This window comes from Octodon degus, unplaced genomic scaffold (assembly GCF_000260255.1).
Source record: "Octodon degus isolate 3935 unplaced genomic scaffold, OctDeg1.0 scaffold00046, whole genome shotgun sequence".
NCBI classification, from domain to species: Eukaryota; Metazoa; Chordata; class Mammalia; order Rodentia; family Octodontidae; genus Octodon; species Octodon degus.
In genome coordinates, this window is record NW_004524622.1 from 11,972,630 (window position 1) to 12,000,002 (window position 27,373).

Genomic DNA, 27,373 nt, shown 5'->3' on the forward strand with positions numbered 1-27,373 from the left:
TTCCCTAAATCCTAACCATAATACAAAGGGAATATAAAATTGTATATCCTAACATAGTTTAAGGAAAAAAAAATCATAAAACATAGTTATATTCAATATGTTAAAACTTGACCTATGTCATTATGTACAGAAAAGTAAGAGCATCTTTCCTAGAATCTTCACTGATCCAATAAATCAGATACAAGAGTTTTACAGACTGAAAAAAAGCTGTTACAGAAAAGGACCCAAGTTTAAAAAGTACACAAGGAAATTTATTGTTATTTACTGAATCAAAATTATACTGTGTAAAAAACAGCATTCTCTGTACAGACAGATATAATGTATCATAACATATACAGTTATCTTTAAAAAGTCAAGATGCAAGTCACAATGATTAAGGATATACAATTTACATTCTTCCAAGGTCATTTACTTGGCTATTCGAGCTCGAAGTCGTCGTTTAAGAATCTGGTGATCGCTTTCCTTCATTCTCTGGTCCACTAAAATCTGAAATTAACAATTTTAGTTTCTCAATAATTACAAGTAAAAAAAAAAAAAAAATGTAAGTTTGTCTATAATGAATGCTAATACTAACATATGTTCACATGCTTAATCATTGACATAACAGGTATATTAGTCTTTTTCTTGCCTTAGAGCATAGGTATTTCATCTTCTATAAAAATATATTCAGGGGTTGGGGATTTGGCTCAGTGGTAGAATGCTTGCCTAGCAAGCTAGAAGCCCTGGGCTCAGTGCTTGGCACCAAAAACAAAACAAAACAACAAAAAATATATATCCAAAAGAAAATGGGTTTTATACAAGATTCATTCAACAACAACAACAAAACAAAAAAACCTAAATTTAAAAAAGGGCCAGGGAGATGGCCCAGTAGAATAAGCACTTGCCTGGCAAGTGCAAGGGTCTAAGCTCAATCCCCAGTCCCACAAAAACAAAAACGAAAAACAAAAAACAACAAAAAAATTCATTCAACACTATTTCATTCTAAAATTAAAGTAACCTATACTCTATATTAAATTAAGGACACAGGGCTGGAGATAGCCCAGTGGCTTAAGCACCTGATGGGCAAGTATACAAGGTCCTGAGTTTGATCCCCAGCACCACAAAAATAAATAAATATATAAATAAATAAAATTAAGGACACAAATAAGCTTGAAATAAGTATTAAAATATTGGTCAGAAAAAAAAGTTTGAAATTAATGTTAAGGAAAGACCTTTTACAGCAACAAGTATGTAACTGAAGTAGTAGTTCCATACTAAAAATAATTTTCAGCCAAGGGAGGAAATTATGTACTAATCATAAAAATGATTAAAAAGAAAAAGTGATTGACTATACAATAGTACTAATAGTGTGTCCTAATTGACCCTCTTCTTTACCACTTGCCTGCAAGTGCCAATGTGTTATCTGATAACTGGGTTTTTATTTTTTTCTTTTAAATGGGAAAAGGTTTATTTAGCTGTTAGTCTGGAAAGATTTCAGTCCATAACTGATTGGCCCAGGACAGGGTGGCACAGCATTGGGGCAACGCAGAGGAGAAACAGGTCATGTCAAGAGAAGATGCCAAAAACAAGAGAACAAGCAAGGGTTCTGACTGCCACTGCACAAAAGGATCTCTCCTAATTTTTCTTGGCCACTAACTGAAGTTTCTCCTCTTTCAGTACTTTTTGATCTTCACTGGCATCCACTAAGCAAATGCAAGCATGATAGAAAATTAGAACCTTTCGTGTCATAGCACTGACCATTCTGAGGGAGGAGAATGAGTCTCCTCCCTCAGAATGGGTGACAGCTGCCGTTTTTTTAATACAGTGAAAGGTGGGAGGAAATGGCTAAATGTTATTTCTATACTTCTACTAGGTATATTTGTACCTAGATTTGTACAAATAAAGATAGCTGCTAGAGGCAAAAAAATTATTAAAATTGCAATAATTCTATTGATGAAAATATTTAAACCTCTGATGAGATTTAAACATAAATGTATGGCACTTACATATAATAATAAAATATTTCTATGTAATTACTATAAGGTTACCATATCTGAGGCCAAGAGTATAACAACATTTAAAGCATCTTTTAGACGATCTGGTCCAAAGAACAGAAATTCAAATCATGTAAAATTTAAATTATCAATACGTCAGAGAACATGAATACTTTTACATTAATGAAACATCAAATACTAGCTTACCACTTGACCAGATATATCAACAGGAGATGAAATTTCACTAGTGTATAACTTCCGTTTTGCTCTTTTTGGTTGAGATATATTTTCTTTACTTGTTTCTAAATTTGAATGCTTTGAAGAGCTCATTGTTTCAATTATCTTCTTTGCTACAAAATAAAAATGTTAATTAAGATAAATAATTTTCAAGTTGTAAAGGGTAGAAATAATTCATAAAGAACATACACAAATTAAAAAGAAAATGCAACAAAGGGCATAAATACACAATTCATAAAAAGATTAAATGCTTAAGAAAGACATAAAATAATGATTAACAGCAAGAATGGAAAAAGTAAAAAAAACAATCTATCCTCCGGATAATGTTCAACAAAGTGGAAAGGTTTACAGTACAACCACTAAGTTTTAGTACACCCAGTAATATTTCAGTATCTTTTTTTTCTTTTGATACTGGGATCAAACTCTGGACTTTCCTTGCCAGGCAGGCATTTAAGCCACTAAGCAATTTCCCTGGCCCCATATTTCAGTGTGTGAAATGACCTGGAAAAAACTTATGTTCTGTTAATCCAGAAAGCCAGATACATGGAGAACATACTGTGTGTATTAAAAATAAGGTAGTTAGTTCAATACCCGTGCATAAGGATGTACACAAAGAATTGCAAACCCTTAACTTATACGTCACACACAGACATACACACACATAGAAAAACCAGTCAACTACTGGGTCCTTCTGTGAAATGTAGGAATTTTAAAATTTCATAGTGGGCATATTTGCTTCATTCTTTTTTAATGGTCAGATACTGATTTTAGTAGAAAACATAAATTCATATGTATATATATTGATGACATACAAATATTTATGTATATACATATGCATTTTAAATAGAAAAAAAGTTTAAGGAAATATACTAAATTGAGAGTTTTCTTATAAAGGGCTTACCTTGGCTTGAGAGGGCTGAGCTGAGCTTAAAAGAGCTGAACTTCAAGTATCAGAGTAGCCAAAGAAAATGAGCGAAAACAAGCCAATTTCCCAAACTTTTAACCACTTACTGCCATAGTATAACCATGAAGCCAGAACTAAAAAAGCAACAACTCCTACCCATTTTGTCCTGTATTACCTAAGGAATGGGTACATGATCTTATAATCAGGTATATCAGCACAGAAGTAAAGTGTCTTATTTAGGACAAAAGGCTCTTGAATTTTATGGACTTCAGGTCTGAAGACTGGGAAGTGGGGCAGGAGGGACAAGAGACAAAGGGCTGTGAGTAGAAAAGTACTAAATTGCAGTGCAGAAAATATGAAAGACTGCTACTTCCTGTCCAAAACAAAGTCCATGGCAGGGGCACCTGGAGAAGACCTCTGCTGAAGCCTCAAAAGAGAGGCTCTGAAAGGAGGCACCCAAGCTAGATATGCAGGTATGTGTAAGCACAAGACTAGCAAGGAGGGCTGTGTCCTCCAGCACAGCTCCTTTCAGAGACTATAATGCACCAAGTCTAGTACAGGGAGGGAGGCTTTTCCCATGAGATCTATCATGTAAGTTTCTGTGATTGTCTACAGTTGGCCTTCACAAAAAAGTCACATATGATTCGGCCTGAAGCTAAACTCCTCACTACTATGTGCTGGCCAATGTACTAAAAGGTGAGGAGCATATTTTGTTCCCATGCTGCTTATACTCCACTGGGAAAGATAGTAAGAAAGAATCATACTTTAAAGACGTGCTGAGAGAAAAAAAAAGCCCTAGGAATGAGTAGCAAAGATTAAGTGAAGCTAGTGATGAGGATTAGTGATAGGTTGATGAAGCAAGGAAGCTGAAAGATGAGGGAGCAGCTATGAGGACAGCAGGGTAATTTTCTGTTTGTCATCCATTTCTAAATGACCACCACAATAGAAGGCATTATAGGCACAATCTAAAGTAGGAATGTCTTATATTTCTAGAAGTAAGTTTAAAAAACTAAAATCTGTGCCAACTGTATTAAGGAGAAAGCTGTCAAGGAACTGAGCCATCAAGCAAGGAAGTCATTTCCTTAGAGGACCATTCCTTTCCTTGAAAATACTTAATATATGATAATCAATAGGACCTAAATATACAGTCTTCTAAAATAAGAAGTCCTTTGGTCCCAAATATAACCATTTAACAGTTTGCTATTTGTCCTTCTGGGTATTTTCCATATTCATACAAACTATACTTTTTCAAATAGATATCTGACAGGTCTGACATATAGCAGCTGACCGCTATGAACTAAAGCATCCTGCAGTAAACTTGGAAGAGCAACTCAGGGCTCTTACAGTCAGTCCCCAAGGGAAACAGAGAACTCTGATAGTTTAAAGTAGCTCTTGGCTTCAAACTCTTACCGCGTTACTTTCCTTTTGATGATGGCATATTTGTGTAACCTACATTTTAGGAAGCTGAATTTTTAGTGGTTGTTTTAAGTTCTAATAGATAAGGCTATTAGGGAACAACCTTTGGGCACAGGGGCGCAACAATAATAATTACTGAGACATTAAAGGCACTGAAGCAAGAAAATCTGGAGACTCTTGCAATAAGTTTTCTCAGAAAGTATTTTTGTATTACCTATGACTCGAGTCACCTGTCCACTGCTTCTAGTCTCATTTCCCTACTTTTGGCCTCCAATTGACCACTTTTTGCCATACATGAACTCCTATAGATCCAATCCTCCATCCACTTTTCCCAAATTGCTCTTCCATATTCTACATGCCAGAATCACATTGCTTGCTGGACTTGCATAAAAATACTATTCCTTTTTCTGTTAGTCTTACTGTGTTAAAAACCATTTCCTCTGGTAGATGTCCTATGTGTATGTATAAATTTCAATATTATATTATAAAGAAAAAAGCATAAAGCATGCTATATTTGCAAATTCAATACACATTTATAGAGATACATGCTTTCAACATATTGCAGATGGGTATAATGTATGCATATGCACAAAATACAAACACTAGAACAAGCACCATAATACTGGGATTAGTAATATACAATACTGAGTTGTAAATTATATTTCATCCACTATCTTCTCAAAGCCCAATAATTAGAATAATTTTCTCCACTGCAATATTATCATACCACTTTGCTTACACCTCTATTATATAAAGCAGGTTGCTCTACCTAAATCAGTGACAAATATAAACTTTTGACCTCTAATACAGTCAGCACCTAGGCACATCATCTTTTCATCTGTTCCTTCCCAGAGTATTTAATATTCAATGCTTGTTTATAGTATAATTAGTACTCACTGTACTAAACATTTGATTCTACATACCAAATAGGTATTAGAAACTACTCTCTAAAAGAAAAGGCCCTTTAATTAATTTTCTACAAACCTTTTGATTGAAGAATTATTGGAGAATGTTGTAAAAAGTCTCCAAATTTCTGTAGTGTTCCTTCTTTTCTCTGACTCCGTAAAGAGTATATTTTCTTAGATGATGAATGTGCAGAAACCTAGTAAATGAACACCATTTGTTATTGTTTACGAAAAATATTAGAAATGGTTCTAGCTATAGTTAAATTACAGAGACCAGACACAAGCATGAATTATGATCAGGAACTTGGACTAATCATTTGCAGAGAGGAATAAAGTACTAAACCATAAATAAATACAAGAAGTACCTTCTAATGCCAAAGGTTATATGCATCTAAGCTGAATTAGATGGATTCAAGTGAGAATTATAATCAGACACAACTGAACTTGTGGGTAACTTCTCTTCAGATCTGACATCTTAAATTTAGCTTCTATTTTATAAATGTAAAGTTTGGAAATGCTCAATATTGGACAAATTAAAATACAAACCTTTTGTCCCTTTTCGGCAGAAGAATGTCTCACCTCTGAAATAGGCAACTTAGAATTTGTTCTAGGTGTAGCATTCTTCTTATTTTCACATTTCACGGAGTCCTAAAAATAATGAATTTCAGTACTAGTTAAGTTTTGGGTCATATCTGCTTTCTCAAAAAGAAAAAAGAAACATCTGTAAAATGCTATGATTCTGTATGTGGGGGCACTTCTGACCTCAGGGGTCACTGGCAATGTCTGGAGACAGTTTTGGTTGTCCTGCAACTAGTAGGCAGAACCAAAATGCTTCTAACACCTCTATGATCTGTAGGACCGCACTAGACAATGAAGTATGCAGCACAAAAAGTCAGTGGAGCTAAGGTCGTCAATCCTGCAGGTATGAATTTTTCACAAACAGAATAAAGGATGAAGTGCCATAAACTAAATTAAAAACTTGGAAAGGTAACATTTTATTTTAATCTCATCTTTACAATAAAGCACAGCCTTTTCTAACTTTTAAATCATACAAGAGATCTCATTGAAACCTGGCAACATCAAAAACAAAACAAAATAAAACTTTACAGAAGAAAAATGTGAAAATTAATAATCTTTCTTCTTTGTAAGGAGTCATGGAATTTTCATTTTCTCATATAATCTTACACAACATAAAGCCTTTCTGTATGTACTCTCACTAAACTTAACTGATATGAATCTAAGTTCTGCCAAAAACTACTAGCAGGTGGAGGAACACGTAAAGAGGCAGAAAAATCATGACTGAACAGTCAGAATGTCAGCTACAAAGCAGACCCATGAAAGGGAAAAGGTCGTAAGATGTAGACTGCGTGAAAAGGGGAAAGACAGCAACCCTGAGGGACCGATGCAAGAGTAAAAGACTTATAAAATCAGTTTAAAATTTTGTTTCAACAATAAAATAAAAATTGAAATTTCTACACGATACATCTATAAGAATTTGTAAAACTTTTCTGAGATTCATGTCATGAGTACAAAACAATAGCAAACTTAATAAAATGTTTGTATTTTAACACAAGAGTACTAGATTCAATTTTTGTTTTCTTAGAAAAAAGTGAATAAAGAAGTCAATGTAACAGAAATGATGATGAAATTAGTGTTTTAATGACATTTAAACTGTTAAACATAAATTAAATACCTAGAACAAAATTTGCTAATAAAACATTATGAAACAATCTGTAAAGGTGTTGTATGTATAGCACGATAGCTACAATAACATTAAACAGAAAACTTAATACCTGACAGAGAACCTCAGGAGTAGTGAAGATTATCTCTGCTCTTTCACTAACTTGAAAATATTTTTTTAAAGGAATAAAAGAAAGTTGCAGAAAGTTATTCTGCTAAAAAATTATAATTAGACTTAAAACAAGTGACTTTAAAAACAAAATTATCGTTTGTTATTTTTTTATCACATGTACAGCAACAGCTGGCAGGAAGCATATGCAACTCCCCAGATCTGCATGACCAATGAAGAGTGAGCCACAGAAGCCCTAATGCCCAGAGGCTAAAGGGTGGGCAAGGTGGTGCTGGCCTGCCACGGCCTCAAAGCCCAAACTTCAGATCTGACTAATGGAGACAGACTTTGTCTTCTAAAGCTTGCTATAGCCATAGAGATGACAAAACCTATATACTCAACAAGTGAGTCATTTCAGCTTCTATAACTGTTTTATCAATCTTCTTCATCTTCCACTGGAGGGAAAATGAAAATGTCTTTGAACCACACTATAGTGTATAGAAACAGTTCTCCAGTAAAATCTACTACAGTTGATCTATTATAATTTAACTGAAATAAGAGATAAGCTACATATTAATGTATTATTTTAATATCAATAGCTTTTTGCCCAGGACTTGAAAGCTATCATATTTTTTTATTTTTTATTCTTTTTGGTATCAGGAATTGAACTCAGAAACTTGCGCTTGCCAGGCCGGCACTTGTGCCATTGAGCTATATCCCCAGTTATTCTTTTTTCTTGCAGAACTGGGGATTGAACTCAGGCCCTTGTGCTTGCCAAGGAAGCGCTTATTCCATTGAGCCATCTCCCCGGCCCTATTCCCAGTTATTCTTAAAGGATATAGAATATGCCTCAAGTAATGACTTTAATCTCCTTATTAACAGCAAAACAATGTAACAGACATTAACTATATCCTACAGTTGATCTTAATAGTAACAAGATTTCCTTGTTAACTGTACTTATTAGCTAAAAATTTACCTCCTCCATTTCACTACTCTTCCTCTTCCGGGCCTTAGAAATCTTAACTGTCACTGGTGTGATACAGCCAGGATGTTTCACTGACATTTTGTTTGGCTGTAAAGGTGTAAACTGAATCTCCAATTCAGGTTTCGGAAATCGAGTACTTTGTTCATTTTCTGTTGACACTTCACAAGAATCAAGAACCACTGATCCATCCTGCAACAAAATTTTAAAAAATTATTTACTGAATATGAATTTATAAGCCACAAATTAATTATCTCTAGTGCCTACTACACACAATAAATTCGGAAAGATGGAAAGTGTAAAGAGCCACAGCAACAGCTAGCACAGGTTACACTGAAGGTATTTTCTGGCTTATATAAGGCATGTAAAACTGGAGATGTAGCCGGGGAGATGGCTCAGTAGAATAAGTGCTTGCCTGGCAAGCTCAAAGGCCTGAGTTCAATCCCAAGTCCCCCCTCCCCTGCAAAAAACAAACCAAAACAAAACAAAAAAACCAAAACTAGAGATGTATCTGGAAGTATAGCATGCAGAGCATATATAAGGTCTTAGCATCAATTCCTAGCAATAACAAAAAATTGGAGGAAACAGAGATTACCATTACCCCAATTTATATGACAAGATTACCCAGAGAATTTGTTTAAAATTTGTTTAAAAGAGAATTTGTTTAAAACCCTACATGAACTTACTTGGATAGAAATCTCTAGAGTCTGGAATTTTTAACAAGCACCCCAATTATGGTAGTCAAAGTTGACTATAAATTCTTTGCCACCCTTTTCATTGACAAAGTGTCTTTCACTTCTCTCTCCTTGAATCTGGGCTAGCTTTAATGACTTCCATGACCAATTAAGGCGCAGCAATAACATCTTATTTATCTAAGGCTCAATAATAAGAAGGACTGTATCTCCTACACTATCCTCCTGGAACACTAACTTTCAAAATATTCCTCCTTAAAATCAATCTGCAGCTAGTATGCTGTGAGAACACAAGGCCACAGACAAAGGCCACATGTAAGTTTAGTGGAAATCCAAGAATCAACTATACCAGCTGTGCAAATGAATCATTTGGGACTTTCAGCCTAGTTGAGCACCCAATTTCATGAAAGCTGGAAAAAAAGTATATAAAAGAGCGTAACCACAGAATTTACCTCAAACTATGAAGTACCAAGTAATTGCTAGAATAAGAAATTGGACCCATGTTTGAAGACAACACATATTAATTTATGGAGGCTACGTAATCAACAGTTAAACCTTGTTTACAGATCAACTTTCAACTTGCCACAACCTTTATGATTTGTACTAGTTACTATAATCAATATGAAGTATGTGAAAATCTGCCAAGAAGCATCATGGAAAGGACAAAAATAAGAGGAATGGGTTATGTTATTTTCTCAGATTAAAATGTTCTTTCCATTCCATTTATTGGGCAAACTTCCAATATGACCCTAACTTCTATAATCCATGCTGTCAGTGTTCCTTGGAGCACTCAATTCTAGCTTCTATTATAACACACAGCATATAAGGTAAGGTCAAATTAATAATTTGTAAGTCTTACTAAATTCCTTACTCCTGGACAAAAGCAACCATGTTTCTATACTTAGTGCTAGTGCTTAGAAAATCCCCACTGACTATTCCCAATACATGTGTTTAAAACATAAATTTTAGTAATCTATGTTTTAGAACTTATTTATTAATTTTATCCTCAAAAATTGTGCTATAGAATTTTTATGTTTCATATCCAATCTTAGAACACTTATTCAAAGTTATTCACAGAAACCTACATCCAGTGCACATTAAGAAAATTCAGGGCCAGCGAGATAGCTCAATGGTCTAAAGTGTCTGCTTAGGCAAGCTTAGGCAGAGACAGGGCACTGCAGCTTGATCCCAGCCCTGCCCTCAGTGAGGGTGGGCTGAGCCAGCCAAAAAAAAAAAAAAAAAAAACTCAAGGTGAGTTGCTAGCAACAAAATGATTATATGGATATAAGTTCTCCAAAGCATACTTTTAATACAATGTTTATTAAGGAAATCTCTTATGAAAGCAAATAATCATCCTAATTTTTCTTTTATGACATTGACTTTCTGACCATCAAGTTTTTTTGTATTAATAGATTAATGTTTTATTTAAGGTTTTATGCATGTATGTATGTATGTATGTATGTATGTATTTGATACCGGGTCTCACCATTCAGTGCAGACTCATAGTGATCCTCCTGTCTCAGCTTCCTCAGCACTGGAGTTACAGGTGTATGCCATCATGCCAGGTTTCAGGGCCAGCACAGCACACCCGGGGTTCCGAGGCTGACAGGGCATGTGTACCAGGGATCAAACTTGGGTCCTTGCGCTTGCCAGCAGGTGCTTAGACCAGCATACTATCTCCCCAGCCCAGATTTACTAGTTTTAAGATGAGATAAACATGTCTTGGGGATTGAATCACCGAAAATTCTCCTACTTCTCAAAAGTTTCCAATTTTCCTTCATACAGCCAAAATTATACTTGGCGAGTTATGTAGCAATATACCTACAGCTATTGGTAAATCTTGCAAGTGCTATTGAGTAATAGTGCATAACAGGAGTAAAAAGTGAAGTGTATTTCCAAATGCTCACCTCTGCTATACTCCTGGAAATTTCAAAACTTGTTGATTGAGTTTCACTTTCAACCGGGGCGGGATCTTTTGCACTAGTATGTCTTAGCTTCACGACCATGCTTTGTTTTTCCTTAAATAAGGACATATTAAAGAAATAAGCTATTTTAACCTGAACATATATTAAAATATCTCACAAAAATATGAAATTAAGATTTAAACAGATCAAATGGTACAAATAATTAAAAGACGTACTCAGTGACATCCTGTATCTCCCTCCACCTCTATTTTATCCTCAGACTTAGGAAAAGCTGAGCAACTCTTCACTTATGAGTCTAACCTACAGAGAAATCTGAAAGATTACTTTCAAGATCGAAAGATTACTTTCAAGATTGTGTACAAACAATCTCTTATTTTCTTTTCCTTGCAATTGTAAATAAGGTTTGACAAAAATTATTGCTACTTCTCAGAAGAAAGAAAAAGAGACATGGCCAAGTCTGTGCTGAATTGGAACTTTATTTTTTAATGTATTTAGTGAAGGGTCTATAGGACTCATTACACAGATTGGACTTCTAGTGATCATCCTGTTTTCAGCCTCCCAAGCACTGGGATTACAGGCATCAGCCACCACACCCAGTCTCAATCGCAGTCTCAGTGTGCCCCCGTGGTCGGAGCCGGCACAGCATGCCAGAGATCAAACCCCGGCCACTGCGCTCTGCCTAAGCAGGCGCTTTAGTCCACTGAGCTATCAGGCCAGCCCTGATAACAGAAATATTCTTACTAGTCATCAAAATTCAGTCAAAAACACCTTTCATATCACATATTCATTATTGCCAAACGACGAAAGCAATTAGCATGTACTGAATTTTACTATAGTAATTACTTTTGAATACATTATTATTCTACTATGAAGACACTATTAGAGTATTGGAATGTTAAGTATTTTCCTCAAAGTTCCAAGTCATGATAACAGTATCTGTTATCTAGTTATTTTTTTACTTTCTCTCAGACTATTCAATCTTTTAATGCCTAACATACACAGCCCCTAGTATTCAAATTTCTAGGGTAACAGATCATTATACGCTAATAATTTATTCCACAGAGACAACTTTAGATACACCGCAACTCCTTTCCCGGGGATGGAATTATGTGTGAAAGCCAATCGTCTCTTTATTCAGGATTCCTGGCCCCAACGTACTACTATAAAAGTAACTGTTCGAACAATGAATGATGTTCCCTCACTGCGCTTTCTTTCCAAATAATTTGGACCTTTATATAATAAAATTAAGGTTGGATCAAAAATATTAAAATATTACTAAGAATTTATTTTAAATATTTCCATACTTAAAAGACAAATTAGACACAAAACCACCCACTGTTAATTTTCTAATTGCCCTACATAGGACAGAGATGATAAGCTGTATAGATTCCCGTGATGAATAGCCAGCTAGGGCGTGCATGCCATAGGTTCACCACCACAAACCGAGGAGATCTGAGCAAATGTTAGAGAAAGTACTATGCCTCAGCCATTGAGAAATAATAATAAATAAATGAAAATAACAAAATACAGAAGAGTCATTTTGAAACAAACTCTGAAAACTCAAAATTCTTAAATATTTCAGTTTTTCAAACTCTGATTCCTCTCTGGTCTACTGAGTTAACTAAATTGAAAGTCAAAGAAATTTTAAAAAATCCTTTGTTCAATAAGTTGGCATAGAAAAAATAAGATTCTGCTTACTCTTTCTGAAGTCTCTGAGGTGCTCTTTCTTAACTGTTCAATTATACAATCTTTCTCTGTGTTACTGGAGATCAGTGCCTTCAGCTGTATTTCCAAAGCTGCAACCAACTGATCCCGCTCTTCTCTCCACTTCTGAAGGTCACTATTTTTCTGTGCCAGCTGTGCTGTCAGTGTTTCCTAACCAATAGAGAAAATATTAAACTTTGAAGAATTTACAAATATTTATTAGATATAATGCCATGAATATAACTATTAACCAGATATATAACTATGTAGTTAAGTTTTGATAAAATACTGTCCTATTAGGCAAAATACTTAAATACCATTACATACATTAAATGTCTACATGCTATATTTATGCCTATACCACCTCCCTCAAAAAAAAGACCAACTATAAAACATCATGTTTTTCATTTCAATAAACAACTATACCTACACTGTTTAAATTAACACTAAGACTCAGTATTTGGAAATGAGAGGATAAAACTGTAATGAAACAAATGGCAAACCTAATAGCAACTACAATAAAAAAAAAGGAAACATCAATCATTTACCAGATTCAAAAATTAAAAATACTCACTAGTAAATTAAAGAAGACACATACAAAATTTTGAAAAGCTATAAACATTGCTGAAAAATTAAAGATACCTAAATAAAGGAAGAGACAATCTGTGCTGAAAGATCAAAAGACTCAACATTAGGATATCATTTCTCCCAAAATAAAGCTAAAGACAAGACAACTACCATCAAAGCTCAGGTGCATGCGCACGTAAATGCCATCACCTATGTCATTTCAACTACATTACTGTTTAATAATGAAGACATTAAAGTATCAGATGTCATAAAAAGTATTCATTGGACAAATGATTTAAGACAAAAGTGACACAGCTGTGAGGAAGAAACAGTATCTTCCAGAAATATAAGATCAGTTGGTAATTCACATCAAAGCAAACATAAGGTAACACATGTACACTATCATCAAGAAAATTCTACTTTAGATACATGAGAACAGAAATACGTGTATGTGCACCAAGAAAAAAATTTTTAAATGTTTATGGTGAATTTACTATTAATAAAACACAGAACAAGTCCAAATATCTTAAATATAGCAATGAATGAATGATGGTATATTCATGTACTGAAACATTTAGCAAAAACAACAGACTAACTCTGGCTACCTAAAACATGGATAACTCACAAGAAAGTAATACTAAATCAAAGAATTCAGACACAAACAAATGTATTTCTATTTACATCAAATTCAAAAATGGACAAGACTAAAATACACTATTAAAAGACAGATGTTGTCTGTGGTGGTATGTGCCTATAATCTCAGCACTCAGGGAGGCTGAGGCATGAGGACTGCTGAGTTCAAGGCCAACCTGGGCTACATATGCCAGTTCAAGACTAGTCTGCAGTACACAGTCCCTATCTCAAAACAAAAAGGTAAACAATAAAAGACAGAATAGTTATTCTCACCAAGAAAAGGAGAAAAGGGGGCTCTGGAGTAATGATTATAAAGAAATGTAAGAGAAAGAACTAAGCCAGCTTTCTCTAGGACTTAAAACTCAAAGTAAGGCAGGTATAGTGGTGTGCCTATAATCCCAGGTTCCCTAAGAAGCTGAAGTAGGAGAAATGCCTGAGCCATGGAGTTCAAGTTCAGACTAAGCAGGAGAGGAGGAGAGGGAGGGGGAAAAAGGAGTGAGGGAAGGAAGGGCCAAAGAAAAAGGAGAGGGGAAGGGGGAAAGAGAAGGAAAGCTAACCAACACATTCCCAGACGCATCATCTACAGTCACTGGGAGTTGACATATAAAATGAAAAGTATTACCATCTCAGAGCTAGAGTGTTGCTCTTAAGGGATTTGGCACATGAAGAAAATCTAGTCAATACTCCATAGAAACTTGACAACCAAAGAAATGTAGTGGACTGGATTGGATCCTAGACCCCCAAAAAGAGTGAAAAGGCTGGTGCTTTTCAAAAAGGTTTAAAATTCAATTAATTTGTTGGCTATTATCTAAAATGTTAAGTAAGATGCTACTAACATCAGGAAAAGTTGGATGATATATATAATTCTACTAGTTTTATAACTTTTCTATAAATAAAATGACTTAAAAATAAAAAAAAGAGCAAAGCTTATTTATATAAAAACCAAAGGCAGCACACACAGAAGTAGGCCCACACTGGACAGATACTTCTACCAAGGAATTTTCTTGAGATACAGCTGTTCCAAGGTAGACACAGTACACAATTAAAGGCAGCCTTCTCACAGATGTACCATGAAGGAGCTGAGGGTTGCTGCTGCCCCTTTACTTTTCTAGCTATATCCACTGGCCTCAGGACACAGTACACTTCTCTTGCTTCCTCCTACTTCATTGTCATAGGAAAAACCAAAGACCCACAAAGAAAACAGATTTTCCCTCTATATCTTATACTATCAAAGGTGAAGGGCTCTTGGTTTACACAGGTCAGAGTACTCTGGGATATTTTGTAAGGAAAACAATCAGTATGTTAAGGAAAAAGCATCATTGCCGGAGTAGACTTCAAACATGGTTTAGACAAGAGTTCAGAAAGTAAACTGGCAAGTTTTGTCCATAAAAGATTCTGCACAAAAATTGACTATCTTTGTCCAAAGCAAAATATTTAGAACAGCTTTAAAGGAGCAAAAAGAGTAGAAAAATCATCCTTAATTTATTGATAATTAACACTCTCATTTTTATAAAAGTTTAATCTGTTTTTTAAAAATATTTATTTATTTATTTATTTATTTATTTATTTATTTATTTATTTATTTATTTTGTGTGTGTGGCCAGCTCAGCCCACCAGGGGGCGGGCTGGCTGGCATGTGGTGCTGGGGGATTGAACCGCGGTCCCTGTTCTTTTCTCTTAGCTTGTTCTAAGTAGGTGCTTTAGACCACGGAGCCATCTCACCAGCCCAAGTTTAATCTGTTAAATTCCACTATAAACAAAGAAAATGTCAAAAGACAACAGTATGATACTGTGACATACTACTACTCTATTATAAATAAAGAACTGCTGTTTCATTTAAAGCTAATGTTTGATCCTATCCTTGCTAGGATCAATAACTTTTAACTTTTTCTTATTGGCAACACTGAATACCAAATTGGCAAATTAAAGAGAAGAAAAAAAAGCTAAGATAGAAATCTGTGTAAGACTACAGCAGCTAGTCAATGTAAACATGAACTTCACTTCTATTTCTACCTATGTAGTCTTCTAGAAATGATTCAGTTGATTTCTTAAAAAGCTTGGATAAAATGGCTTATGAAATAATAAACACATATCATACTAGAATCTATAATTCAAACTGTAAGATTTAAAATAGGGTAGGAAAAATTCTAAGGTAATCAAAAATATAAAGATTTAGTATCTGATACTGAGAGGCAATCAGGTATCTCCCCAACTTGCTAAGGAGACTGAGAAAACTTACAACATTTTAAGAGAATCTTAAAATGAACTGAGATGGGCTGGTGACATAGCTCAGCAGTCTAAAGCGCCTGCTTAGGCAAGCGCAGTGACCCAGGTTTGATCCCCTGCACTACATGCTGTGCCAGCCCAGACCCAAGGGCAGGCTGAGCCAGCTGGGCGGGGGAAACTGAGATGAACTGAGACAGGTAAACTATCACACTGCCACTTTAAAAAAAAAAAATTCTTGTTTCCTGTTTCTGGCTGCACAGAGGCAGCTTGTGCATCTGGGATACCCCCAAGTTAGGATTCTCTTTGCACACTTGAGGCCACCCACAGTGGCTTTGCAGCTGCCATCAAGCCACAGAATGAATATATTGAATTACATCTTACATGCTATGCGTACTGCTTGGATCACCATGAGAAAAAGAGAAGGAAGGAAGGTCCAGAGGTTCATGAATGTTCAAAGAAGGCAAAAAAATGATTGGCTTGAAGGCTAAGCTCTACCACAAACAGTGCCCTGTGGAGAAAATACAAATGAAGAAGACTACCAAGATGCATGAAAAGAGAAACACCAAACAAAAGAACAATGAAAGGACTCCACAAGGAGCAGTACCTGCCTACCTGCTGGACAGAGGGACAGTCTCGTGCAAAAGTACTTTCCAACATGATTAAACAGAAACGAAAAGGCAGGAAAATGGGAAGTTCCTCAGCCCAAAGTTTGTGCCCAAGGAGAAACGGAAGTATTAAAAGTTATTCAAACTGGAAAGAGAAAAAAGAAGGCATGGAACAGGATGGTTACTAAAGTCTGCTTTGTTGGAGATGGCTTTACAAGAAAATCACTAAATATGAAAGATCCATTAGGCCAATGGGCTTACGTTTTAAGAAGGCCCATGTAACACATCCTGGAATGAAAGTCACCTTTTGCCTGCCAATACATGGTATGAAAAAAGATTCCTTCATCACCACTGTATACAATTTTGGGTGTTATTACCAAAGGAACAGTGACTGAGGTGAACGTGAGCAAGCTGGGCCCTGTGACACAAGGAGGCAAGGTTATTTGGGGTAAATATGCCCAAGTAAGCAACAATCCTGAAAAAGATGGATGCATCAGTGCAGTCTTACAAGTTTGATAGATGTGCCATACAGTAACTTCTTACATTTATTGAAGACTACAGACCAATCAGGAAAACCATAACTTGAATACTGCTGAACAGCTCTCACAACTACATTCATCAAGAAAACTATTTATTACATTGTAAAACCATTAAAATGGCCCAGTTGTACAAATTTGTCTTTTATTAGGGGTCTGCTAAGGGCTTACATGTTAGTGAGATTGAACCATTTGAAAACATAAACATAAGTCTTTGCATTAAAGAGTGGATACTCAGCAATATAGATCTCTCATTCCTAAAAAGCTACCAGTATTTAAAGTCAGTGCAAACTTAATTTAGGGGTGTAGGGCTAGGAAATCTGCTGAAGCAATCCTACCTCATCATTTTTCATTAGTCCTAAAAAAAAGCAATATTTAAGTTTATTCTCAATATAGTCTATTTATAATACTTTAAGAATGGCATTAGAAGTTTAGATAATTCCAACTTAGTGGCACTGATGCCCTGAAAAGAAACTTTATTTGCAGTCAAATAATATAAGAAGGTTATATATTAGGTGTGCATCTCAAGTTTTGTGATCTGAATTAAATGGCCATGGCTTGAAAAAAAACATAAATAAAAAAATAAAAAAAATTCTTTTAAAAAGTAACTATGGAGAGACTGACAAAAATCTCAAGAATGTTAACAAACCAAAGTAAAACAACTGAAACATATCAACAAAATAATTGTTACCAACCACTTCGTTTTGTTGCTTTAAACAACGCTCCCTATCTTCAGCATATTTTTTCATCTCTTTGTTTCGTAGATTTTCAGCTTCTTTTGCTTGAGTGATAAGCATCATTTTTTCTTCTACCCATTTCTTTCTATCAGTTTCATATTTCTGTTCACATTCCTATAAATGATACAAATTATTATTGTATGCTTACATGGTCAGCAAACTTGTTTTTAATGTTATTTTATAATCCATCACCCTTTACCTTTTTAAAAACTATGACAAGATGTTTTTAAAAATAATCTTGACAAGATGAAAGTTTATTTCAGATTACAAAAAGAAATATAAGCTGGTTTTGCTTTCCTTTATACACTATATTTTATTATAAGTCCACTTACGGACTCTCTTTTATTAAATAAGTGAGGTTAAGAAGAAATAAAAAATCTAAATTTTTAGAAGAGTCATTGCTACTTAATTCTTTCTAAATAAATGCCACATGGGGGGAGGCGTGGTCATTTCTAATTGTATGGATTCAAAAAATAAATTACTGAGTACAAGATGCTAAATAAAGAATAACTTGTGTACTTTTCATTTACTAAAGAAAACTTAAAAACATCTGGACAATGATTATCAGTGATTTTCAAACTGGTTTCTATAGATCTTTTGGGCCCACCAGCACTTTGTCTTATAATTTCAAATTCCAACTAAAATACCATTTAAAACAAAAACAACACTATCATTCTAAAACCACTGTATCTGATGGCAGCTCGTTCTAGCCTTACAGTTTACAACTACAATATGTGACTATGTCATCTCAGAAGAAAGCCAAGTATGCTAACACCACTTATATCTATAGTGTGGACATGGTGGATGTATTATTTTTTATAATGAATGGCACAACTGATAATTCCACGAAACATTTCATGTCATTTTGTACATGTACTATATTAAAGCTAAGTAAGACAAAATATATAAATACAAAACAATATATTACTTTATTCTAATTTAATAATTAAATCTTAAACAATAATCAGACTAGTTCTCTTAATGGTCACCTTCTCCATAACAATACTTGCTGAATTAAAAATTTAAGGAGAAGAAAAGTTAGTAGAAAGATATTAGAATTGGTAACTTAAAAATTAAATACATTACATATAAAACTAAGGCACCAATCACTCCATTATCACTGGTATTTAATAATTTGTGTTCTGAAAATTTTCCCCATTTAATGCCATTGTGCACTGAAAAAGTACACTGATATGAATTTCCTCATTGGAGATGTGATAGAAAGACAGATAAATCATACCTGCAATTCATTTTGAAGCTTATCGAGCTTTTCATGAAGTATGTCTGTGTCACCCTCAATTTCTTTATTTGACTTACAATTATTTTTATTTTCCAGATCTTTGCATTTTTCCTTCCATTTTTCCAACTCTGATTTGAAAAAAATAAAATTATTTTAAAAATCACATTCAAAAATTGTACCAAGAGATATAGCTGACATGAAATATGGGAGGGGGGGAGAATCAGGTAATCCCAGGATATAAAGAATACACCAAAATGGAACTGAGCTATTTCAAAAGCTATACTTTCACGAGTTTTTACCAAATTCTTAATGAAGAAGAACTAGAGGGGCTTTTCAGGAATTCATTTTAGTCTTTTTAAAATTTTATTTCTGAGTATGTCTATGTCTATAAGGATTGCCTTCGTTAATTTAGTTGCTGAGACAAAATACCTCCATTTTAATCTTAATTATATGGGATACTGACTTCTCAAAAAAGAAAAGAAAAAGCAAAGTTGCTCCATGCTAATGAAAGTGGCTATAAAAGTATAAGGTTGAGTACATTCACCATACTATGGAAAAGCTGCCAGCATTTAGAAGGTAGCAGACTCACAGTATTTATTGCAATAAACACAAGATAATGCCAAAAATTTGCAGATGTGAAGCTCAGATAAAAGCTTACTTTTAATGTTTGAAAACACAGGGAGTTACTTGAATGTTAACATTTGCAGATTATCATGAAATGTTGTTTTCCTTTCTTCACTGCACATTAATTTTACTTAAATAAAAGATTTTTAGTACAATAGAAAATGACCGTGACAGGACATTCAAAGAATACACCAAATACTCACTATGATTTCTTTTTTTTTAGACTGGGCCTACTATGTGTGCATGGTGGTCTTAGTCTTAAATGTACTATGTAGCCCAGGGTGGCCCCATACTCCTGATGATCCTCCTGCCCCAGCCTTCCCAACAGCCAGGATTATAATAGGTGTGTGCCACCACACCTGGCTAGCATTGTGAATTATTTCACTTTAGAAGGGAAATCTTAAAAAAAAAGATGAGGGAGAGAAATGAAAAACCATGCTTTAGGATACTAAAAGCAATCTTTTTTGGGGGGAAGGGATCCTGAAACAGGGTTTTGCTACATAGTCCATACCAGTCTTGGACAACTTGATAGCCTAGACTGTCATCAAATTTATACCAGGCCTCCTGCCTTGGTTTCCTAAGTGTGTAACATGGGTGTGTAACATGCCTGGCTACAAGATATAAGCAAAAAGCCAGCCCCACCTCTGGGGCACACTGAGACAAAGACTGAGACTGGGCGTGGTGGCACCCGCCTGTAATCCCAGCACTCAGGAGGCTGAAAACAGGAGAATCATGAGTCCAGCCTATGTACTGAGACCGTAAAGACCCTGTCCTAGGTACACAAGAAAAAAAAAGAAAAAAATCAAAATATATAAGCAAACACTTTACCTGTGGCCAACCATTGTGCTTCCTCTAATTTAGCCTCAAGCACTTGATCTTGTTCAATTTGAGTTTGTTCTTGTTCCTCAAGTGTCATTCGCATGTCTTTAATTATTTTCTCTTTAACATTTAAATCTAAATATTTGAGAGAAACATTTAAAAATTAATATGTAAATAACACTTTTCTTAAAATCTTTAAAAATTAAAACATTTGTATTAATTAGAATACAAATTCCATGTAGTTAGAAACTTTTCATGTTCACTTGAATCTTCAAATGCCTAGAATACTACCTGGCATATAAGAGGCACTAATATATATTTGACATACAGATCTACTGCTACTAATAAACCCAAATCTGTCAAGGGTCTAACATTCAAAATACATAAAAAACACAACTCTCTAATAAAAGCACAAATAATCTAATTTTAAAGATAGGCAAAGAATAAGAACTTACATTACTGTAAAGAAAATAGTTAACAGTATATGAATAAATGCTTAATAGCATTATAGCCATTAGGGAAATGTAAATTAAAACAATAATGACATATCACTTTATATCCACCAGGATGCTACATTAAACAATGTCCCCTCAAATTAATGCCTATCCATTATGCATGTGATCCTATTTAGAAACACTTTTTAAAACATATAACCAGGGCCGGAAAGAAAGCTTGGCGGTCTAAGTGCCTGCCTGGCAAGTGCAAGGACTCGAGTTTGATCCCTGGTACCACTTGTTGTGCTGTCGCAGAACCCCAGGTGGGCCATGCTGGTCACCAAAACTGGGTGTGGTTGTGCACACCTGCAATCCCAGTACGGGGGAGGCTGAGACAGGAAGATCACTACGAGTTCAAGCTGTGTAGTAAGACTCTGTACCAAAGAAATACATAAAAGATTTTTAAAAAATGTTTTTTAAAAATGTGACCAAATTAAGAATGAGTTTAACAGTAGAAAGGAAAAAAAAAAAAAAAAAAAAGGAATGAGTCCACACTGCAATGTGGTAGGCTCTACATTCCATTATTATTGCTATGATTATAGAAACTGGAAATTTTGGCTATAACTAAAACAGAAAAGACAAAGAGGGATGCCCCATGTACAGACAAAGGCACACACAGGAATTATGCTGCCATAAGCCCAAAGTACTAAGAGCTGCCATCAATGACCAGAAGCTAGAAAAGGCAAGACTCTTCTCTAAAGGGTTCGAAGGGAATACAGTACTGTCCATATCTATACTTTAGCTGCTGCAACTGTGAGAAAATACATTTCTAAAGTCACCCAGAGTATGGTACTTTGTAACAGCAGCCTTGTGAGTAATATTTTTTAAAACTGAAACATTGATTGAATGATGTAGAGAAAATGGAGCTTTCACCTATTGCGAGCATAAAAATGTAAAAAGTGGTACATTTACTGTAGAAAACAGTTACCTGGGGTTAGGGAGATAGCTCAGTAGAATAAGCGCTTGCCTGGCAAGTGTAAGGGGCTGAGTTCAACCCCAGCTTCCGCCAAAAACAAACAAACAAAAAAAACAAAAACCAGTTACCTTCTCAGGTATAATACTAACCCCAAGAAAACAGAAAATGCATTTACTCAAGAACAATACACACAAAAGTTCATAAAAGCATAAAAGTGAGAATAATCCCAATGTCTATCGACTGGTACATAAATAAAATATGGTCTGCAAAATGGAGTATTATTCAACAACACATATGGATGAACACTGGAATTACTATTACACAAAAAGTCAGACACCAAAGGCCACATGGCATATGAATCCACTTAACATAAAATGTCTACAACAGACAAATCCATAGCAACAAGGAGTAGATTATCAGCTGCCAGAGGGAAGGAATCAAAGGAGTACATAGAACAGGTCCAGGGTTTCTTCTTCAAGTAGTAAAACTGTTCTCACCTTGAATTAGATAGTGGCAATACTTATGCAACCTTGCAAATATACTAAAACCCACTAAGCTTTTTATATATCTTATAAAGAGTAAGTTTTATGGTTCCATGTATCTTAACTTTAAAAAATATTTAAATACAGAACAAAATGAAATATAGTTGATATTTAAAAGCAGTTTAGTAGCCAGAGAAAACTTTAAGAGCTGAAGAGGCTCTTTTTTTTTCTTTGGTTATAGAATAATGTCTGATACACAACTGAAATCATGAGAGCAAGTAAACTCTTACAAAAGTATATTAAGAAGAAAAAGAACACAATGTATAATTGGAAAATTTGCCAGAGCAGATGATGGTCAACAAGAAGAGAACTAGCACAAGACACAGCAGCTAGGAAAAGGTCGCTTCACTGGAGGAGCTACACGCGCTTTATGCATGAACACCTGTAAAAGACAGCTACAAATACTACTTGAAAGTCAAGGGAGAATAAAGGTCAATAACATCAAAACAACATGAAAGGGGCTGGTGAGATGGCTCAGTGGTCTAGAGCACCTACTTAGAACAAGCTTAGCAAGGCATGGGGACTGCGGTTCAATCCCCCAGCACCACATGCCAGCCAGCCCCGCTCCCTGGTGAGCTGAGCTGGCCACACACACACACACACACACATAAATAAAAAATTTAAAAACAAAACAAAACAAAACAAAAAACAACATGAAAAAGCAAAGCAGAGACTACCAAAGGCTAACAGGTTTTAAGTACTTAGGTTTGAACTGAGTGGGGAACAAGTTTCAGGACCATGGTAAAGATGAGTAGTCAGATTAGTCACAGAGCGAATGCTATAGTCCTCGATATTTATCACAGAGGAAACTTAAGATATGATAAAAATTATATGGGATCTTGGCCCAAGGGACTGTTTCACAATGGTCAAAATCTACTCACATTTGCCAGCCATAACAAAGAAGCCAAAGTAAAGGAGAATCTTAAAAATATTACACAACTAGGAGACATTAAAAGGCAAGGGTGGGCTGGTGAGATGGCTCAGTGGTCTAAAGCACCTATTTAGAACAAGCTTAGCAAAGCACAGAGACTGCGGTTCAATCCCCAGCACCACATGCCAGCCGGCCCCGCCCCCTGGTGGGCTGAGCTGGCCACACACACACAAAACAAATAAATAAATAAATAAAATTTAAAAAAAGGCAAGGGTGAGGAAAGGCAAAAGAAAACAGGATGACATAGAGATATATTTTAACACCTGAGTTATTAATGCACATTTACCACAACAATGTACAAGTTACCTAAAAGAGTAATAATTTAGTTGTCTCACCTCTTTTTTTGTTGGTCAAGTAAATAGAGCACGGATTAGTGGGACTTAAAGAGTGATACAGATCTGGGTTTACATCCTATCTGTAGAGTCACTCACACAACTAAGGATGGGGAAGGGTGTGGAGAGGAATTTGCATGATTTAAGAACCAAAATAGGTATGTATCTATAAAAGTAATTTTATAATATTTCAAATAAAACTTCAATAATTTGATTAAAGAAAGCATAATTCAACAGCTAAGATCTGAGTTACAGAAAATGTGCTGTTATCCAGTATGGACAATGCATCTAAAAATGTATCTTGATTTAGTATGTCTTAGGTGTTTTTGGCCTACTAATCTGCTTGTTAATCTGTATATATAATAACTAAATTTACAGTGACTTATAAGTAAATAACTTATAAAATGAAATTTATTTTAATGCTGGCAAAACAAAAAGGGAGGTAGACAGATGGGGGAGAACTAAGATGTGTTAAGTTTAATTCCCTATAATGAATGTAATAATTATGTACTACATACACATACGAAAATTTAAAAAATACAGTGGGTAAACCTTTAAAGATATTTTATCCGAAGTATATTTTTTACAGTTTGTCTTTTTAAAAGTCTATTCCTCATTGTGATCTATATAACTTTGATTGACTTTTTTCAAAACCTGGGCCACTACCAAGAAATCATTACTTTGACTGTTGCTTATTGTTTTATTTCCCAAAATTAAATTTTACTTATTTACTTTGTCGTGTCAAGGCTCAAATCCAAGATCTTGTAAATGGTGGGACATGTTCTACCACTCAGCAAAGTTCCCAGTCCACTTAGAATAAACTAGATATTGCTAAGCTATTTATCAGAATTCACGATTTTTCTCTTTGGATAAAATTAATGTTATGTTGCTCTCTCTTCAGTTTAGAATTTTCAAAGGGTAAGAATTCAGATGTTATGTACATGTAGTAACTACCCAAGACAAATGTAAATATTATGTACTACAAGCATGTACTAATAATAAAAATTTAAATTAAAAAATAAACATAAAGGATTTTTAAAGGGAAATAATCATTTGTATCACAGCTACCTATTTTGCAATAATTTTAGTACTAAACATTTAAAGTTGTTCCTGACCTTTACATACTCTCTCATATTGCTGTATGGCTTCTTCCGCTTTCTGATTATTTAACTGCTCCTACAAAACAAAAGAGTATGAATTAAATATACATGTAGGTTAAACAATATTTAATAATGGCTCTTGAAAACACAGTAAATTTGAAGACAGTCTCATACAAGGCTGACTACCAGTCTCAAGCTTCCAAGTTTCTTTTACATGGGGAAAAAGTCAGGGTGAAATGACAGGAAGAAAACAAAGCAAAAACTGTGTGTACTTTTAATCTAAGTTATGACCCTGTCATTTTACTTTCTCACTAAATTTTAGTTAAGATTTCTCACATATCAAAAATGCAAAAACAAGAGCGAAAAGACATCTATGGGACTGGGGAGATAGCTCAGTGACATAAGCGCCTGCCTAGCAAGCACAAGGTCCTAAGTTTGATCCCTGATATATATATGATGCCTACTTCATACACTTCATATAGGAAAAGCAAAGAAAACCATTAGAAAGTTCCTTATCAGTAAACTCAGAATGAAGTAAAAAATCTTCCACTCCTTCTATCTAGAAAGTACTTTTAGGTTTGGAAAAAGTAACCATAGTCTTAACAGGTAAGACTAAATTATGAGACTGGAAATCCTATACTTCTAATTTCAACCTACCAGGTAATGTAAACTTTACACTCAATCTCATTTAAACTTATCCCTGTCTCCTAACTTCATAAATCTTATAATAAATCATTGCAGAACCTGGAAATCTGAGTCTATGTAAGTAGACTGGTGGGCTGAGCTGGCCACACACACACACACACATACACACACACACACACACACACACACACACACACACAAATAAATAAAATTAAAAAAAAAAAACTAGTATCTTATTAAGCAACAAAATATGTCACCAGAATGTACTTAAGGCACCTTTTAAAATAAAACTTACCTTGAGCTGCTGAATGGTTCGCTGTTTCATATCTATTTCCTGAGAACACTGGTTTTTCTTTTTCTCTAGCTCATTTATTTTAATCCTCAGTAATTTTTCCTCATCACGCATTACAGATACCTACAAATTCAGTATTTATAAAGCAAATTAAAATGTTTTTGTCTACTCCTCCTTGTTTAAATCTCTTAGCTATAGCCAAGTGTGGTTGCTCATGCCTATAATCCCAGCATTTGAGAGGCTGAGACAGAAGGATCATATGTGTTCAAGAGCAGGTTGAATTACACAGTGAGTTCAAAGCCAGGATATAAGACCCTGTCTCAAAACAAACAAACAAAACTAAATAAATAAAGTAATAGAAAAATTTATAGCCACTTGTTCAAAGATGTCCTTTAGAACATCACTAGAAAAATTACAGATACAATTTAAATCATATGTATTACTGAATAAACAGTTGACAAGATAGCTTCCTTTTTACAGAAGAACAATAAATGATGGAAAAAGGAGAGAGAAGTACAGAGAAAGTAGTATTTGATGCCTATGAAGGATATCTGATGGCTGGGAGAAGTGGAAAGGATATGTACATATCTAAATAGATCTTTGTTCATATATACCTAAATATATACCTAAATATAACACATACCCAAATATATTTTTGTACATATATACCTAATATATACCTAAATATAACTTTGAACATTTCAAATTTGGAGTCATTAAATTTAAGGCAGGTGTGGTGGCACACACCTGTAACACAGCACTCAGAAGACTGAAAGTTGAGAACTGCTACATGATAAACACCACCCAGGGCTACACAGTCCAAGCCTAGCCTGATCTTGTCTCAAAACAAAATCACTTGTTAAAAGGTCATATTATAGATTATCTTAACTACCTGCAAAGAAAAGTCAACCTTTATTTTATTTATTTATTTATTTATTTTAAGGATCTGAATCTAGTAGTACTTAAAGAGATAACGAACAACAACAACAAATACAAGCATGATGGCACATGCCTGTAATCATGGCACTGAAGGAGACTAAGGTTGGAGGATTTCAAGCTTGATCCCAGCCTGGGGTTTTATTTTTAGACAGTGTCAAAATAATAGAGAGGGCTAGGAGGAGCAGCTCAGTGTGAAGGCTCTGGGTTTAAAACCTAGTAACAACAAAACCCAAAATAGATAAATAAATTTAATCTCAATTAGAGCACATATTTTTCTTATGTTGGCCTTCTCCAGTTTGCTTATGATGGCTAAATTTTCTTTTATGAAATAACTGCTCTCATACTTTTAAGAGATTACTTTTAAGAGATTATGAAGGGCCAGAGAGACAGCTCAGCAGACTAAGCACCGGGTTTCGATCCTCAACACCACAGGCTGTGCCAGCCCGGCCATCAGGTCCACGCATGGTGGCACACACCTGTAATCCCAGTGTTGGAGAGGTTGAAAAACAGGAGGATCATTACAAGCTCAAGCTGCACAGTGAGACCCTGAACTAAATATATTCAAAAAAGAAAAGAAAAATAATAAATAAAAAAAAAAATTTAAAAGGGCTGGAGAGATGGCTCAGTGGTCTAAAGCACCTACTTAGAACAAGCTTAGCAAAAGCATC

At 34.9% G+C, this 27,373-nt stretch overlaps 1 protein-coding gene across 7 annotated transcripts in view; it reads right to left on the reverse strand.

Moving 5' to 3' along the window:
- Nucleotides 1-254: 254 nt before the first annotated feature.
- The window catches only part of Kif20b (kinesin family member 20B), a 53,780-nt gene continuing 26,661 nt past the window's right edge, over nt 255-27,373 (reverse strand). For 4 of the 7 annotated variants that reach the window (XM_023716229.1, XM_023716232.1, XM_023716228.1 and 1 more), the window contains 12 exons: nt 25,770-25,889; nt 24,845-24,905; nt 20,524-20,649; nt 19,072-19,199; nt 17,790-17,945; nt 12,522-12,698; nt 10,806-10,916; nt 8,201-8,398; nt 5,982-6,083; nt 5,515-5,632; nt 2,181-2,323; nt 255-486 (listed from right to left, as the gene is read on the reverse strand). In XM_023716229.1, coding sequence (XP_023571997.1) covers nt 409-486; nt 2,181-2,323; nt 5,515-5,632; nt 5,982-6,083; nt 8,201-8,398; nt 10,806-10,916; nt 12,522-12,698; nt 17,790-17,945; nt 19,072-19,199; nt 20,524-20,649; nt 24,845-24,905; nt 25,770-25,889 — 1,518 coding nt within the window. In that variant the 3' untranslated portion in view covers nt 255-408. The remainder of the gene's footprint in view (nt 487-2,180; nt 2,324-5,514; nt 5,633-5,981; nt 6,084-8,200; nt 8,399-10,805; nt 10,917-12,521; nt 12,699-17,789; nt 17,946-19,071; nt 19,200-20,523; nt 20,650-24,844; nt 24,906-25,769; nt 25,890-27,373) is intronic. The other 3 variants (XM_023716233.1, XM_023716231.1, XM_023716230.1) reach the window with 3 other exon arrangements.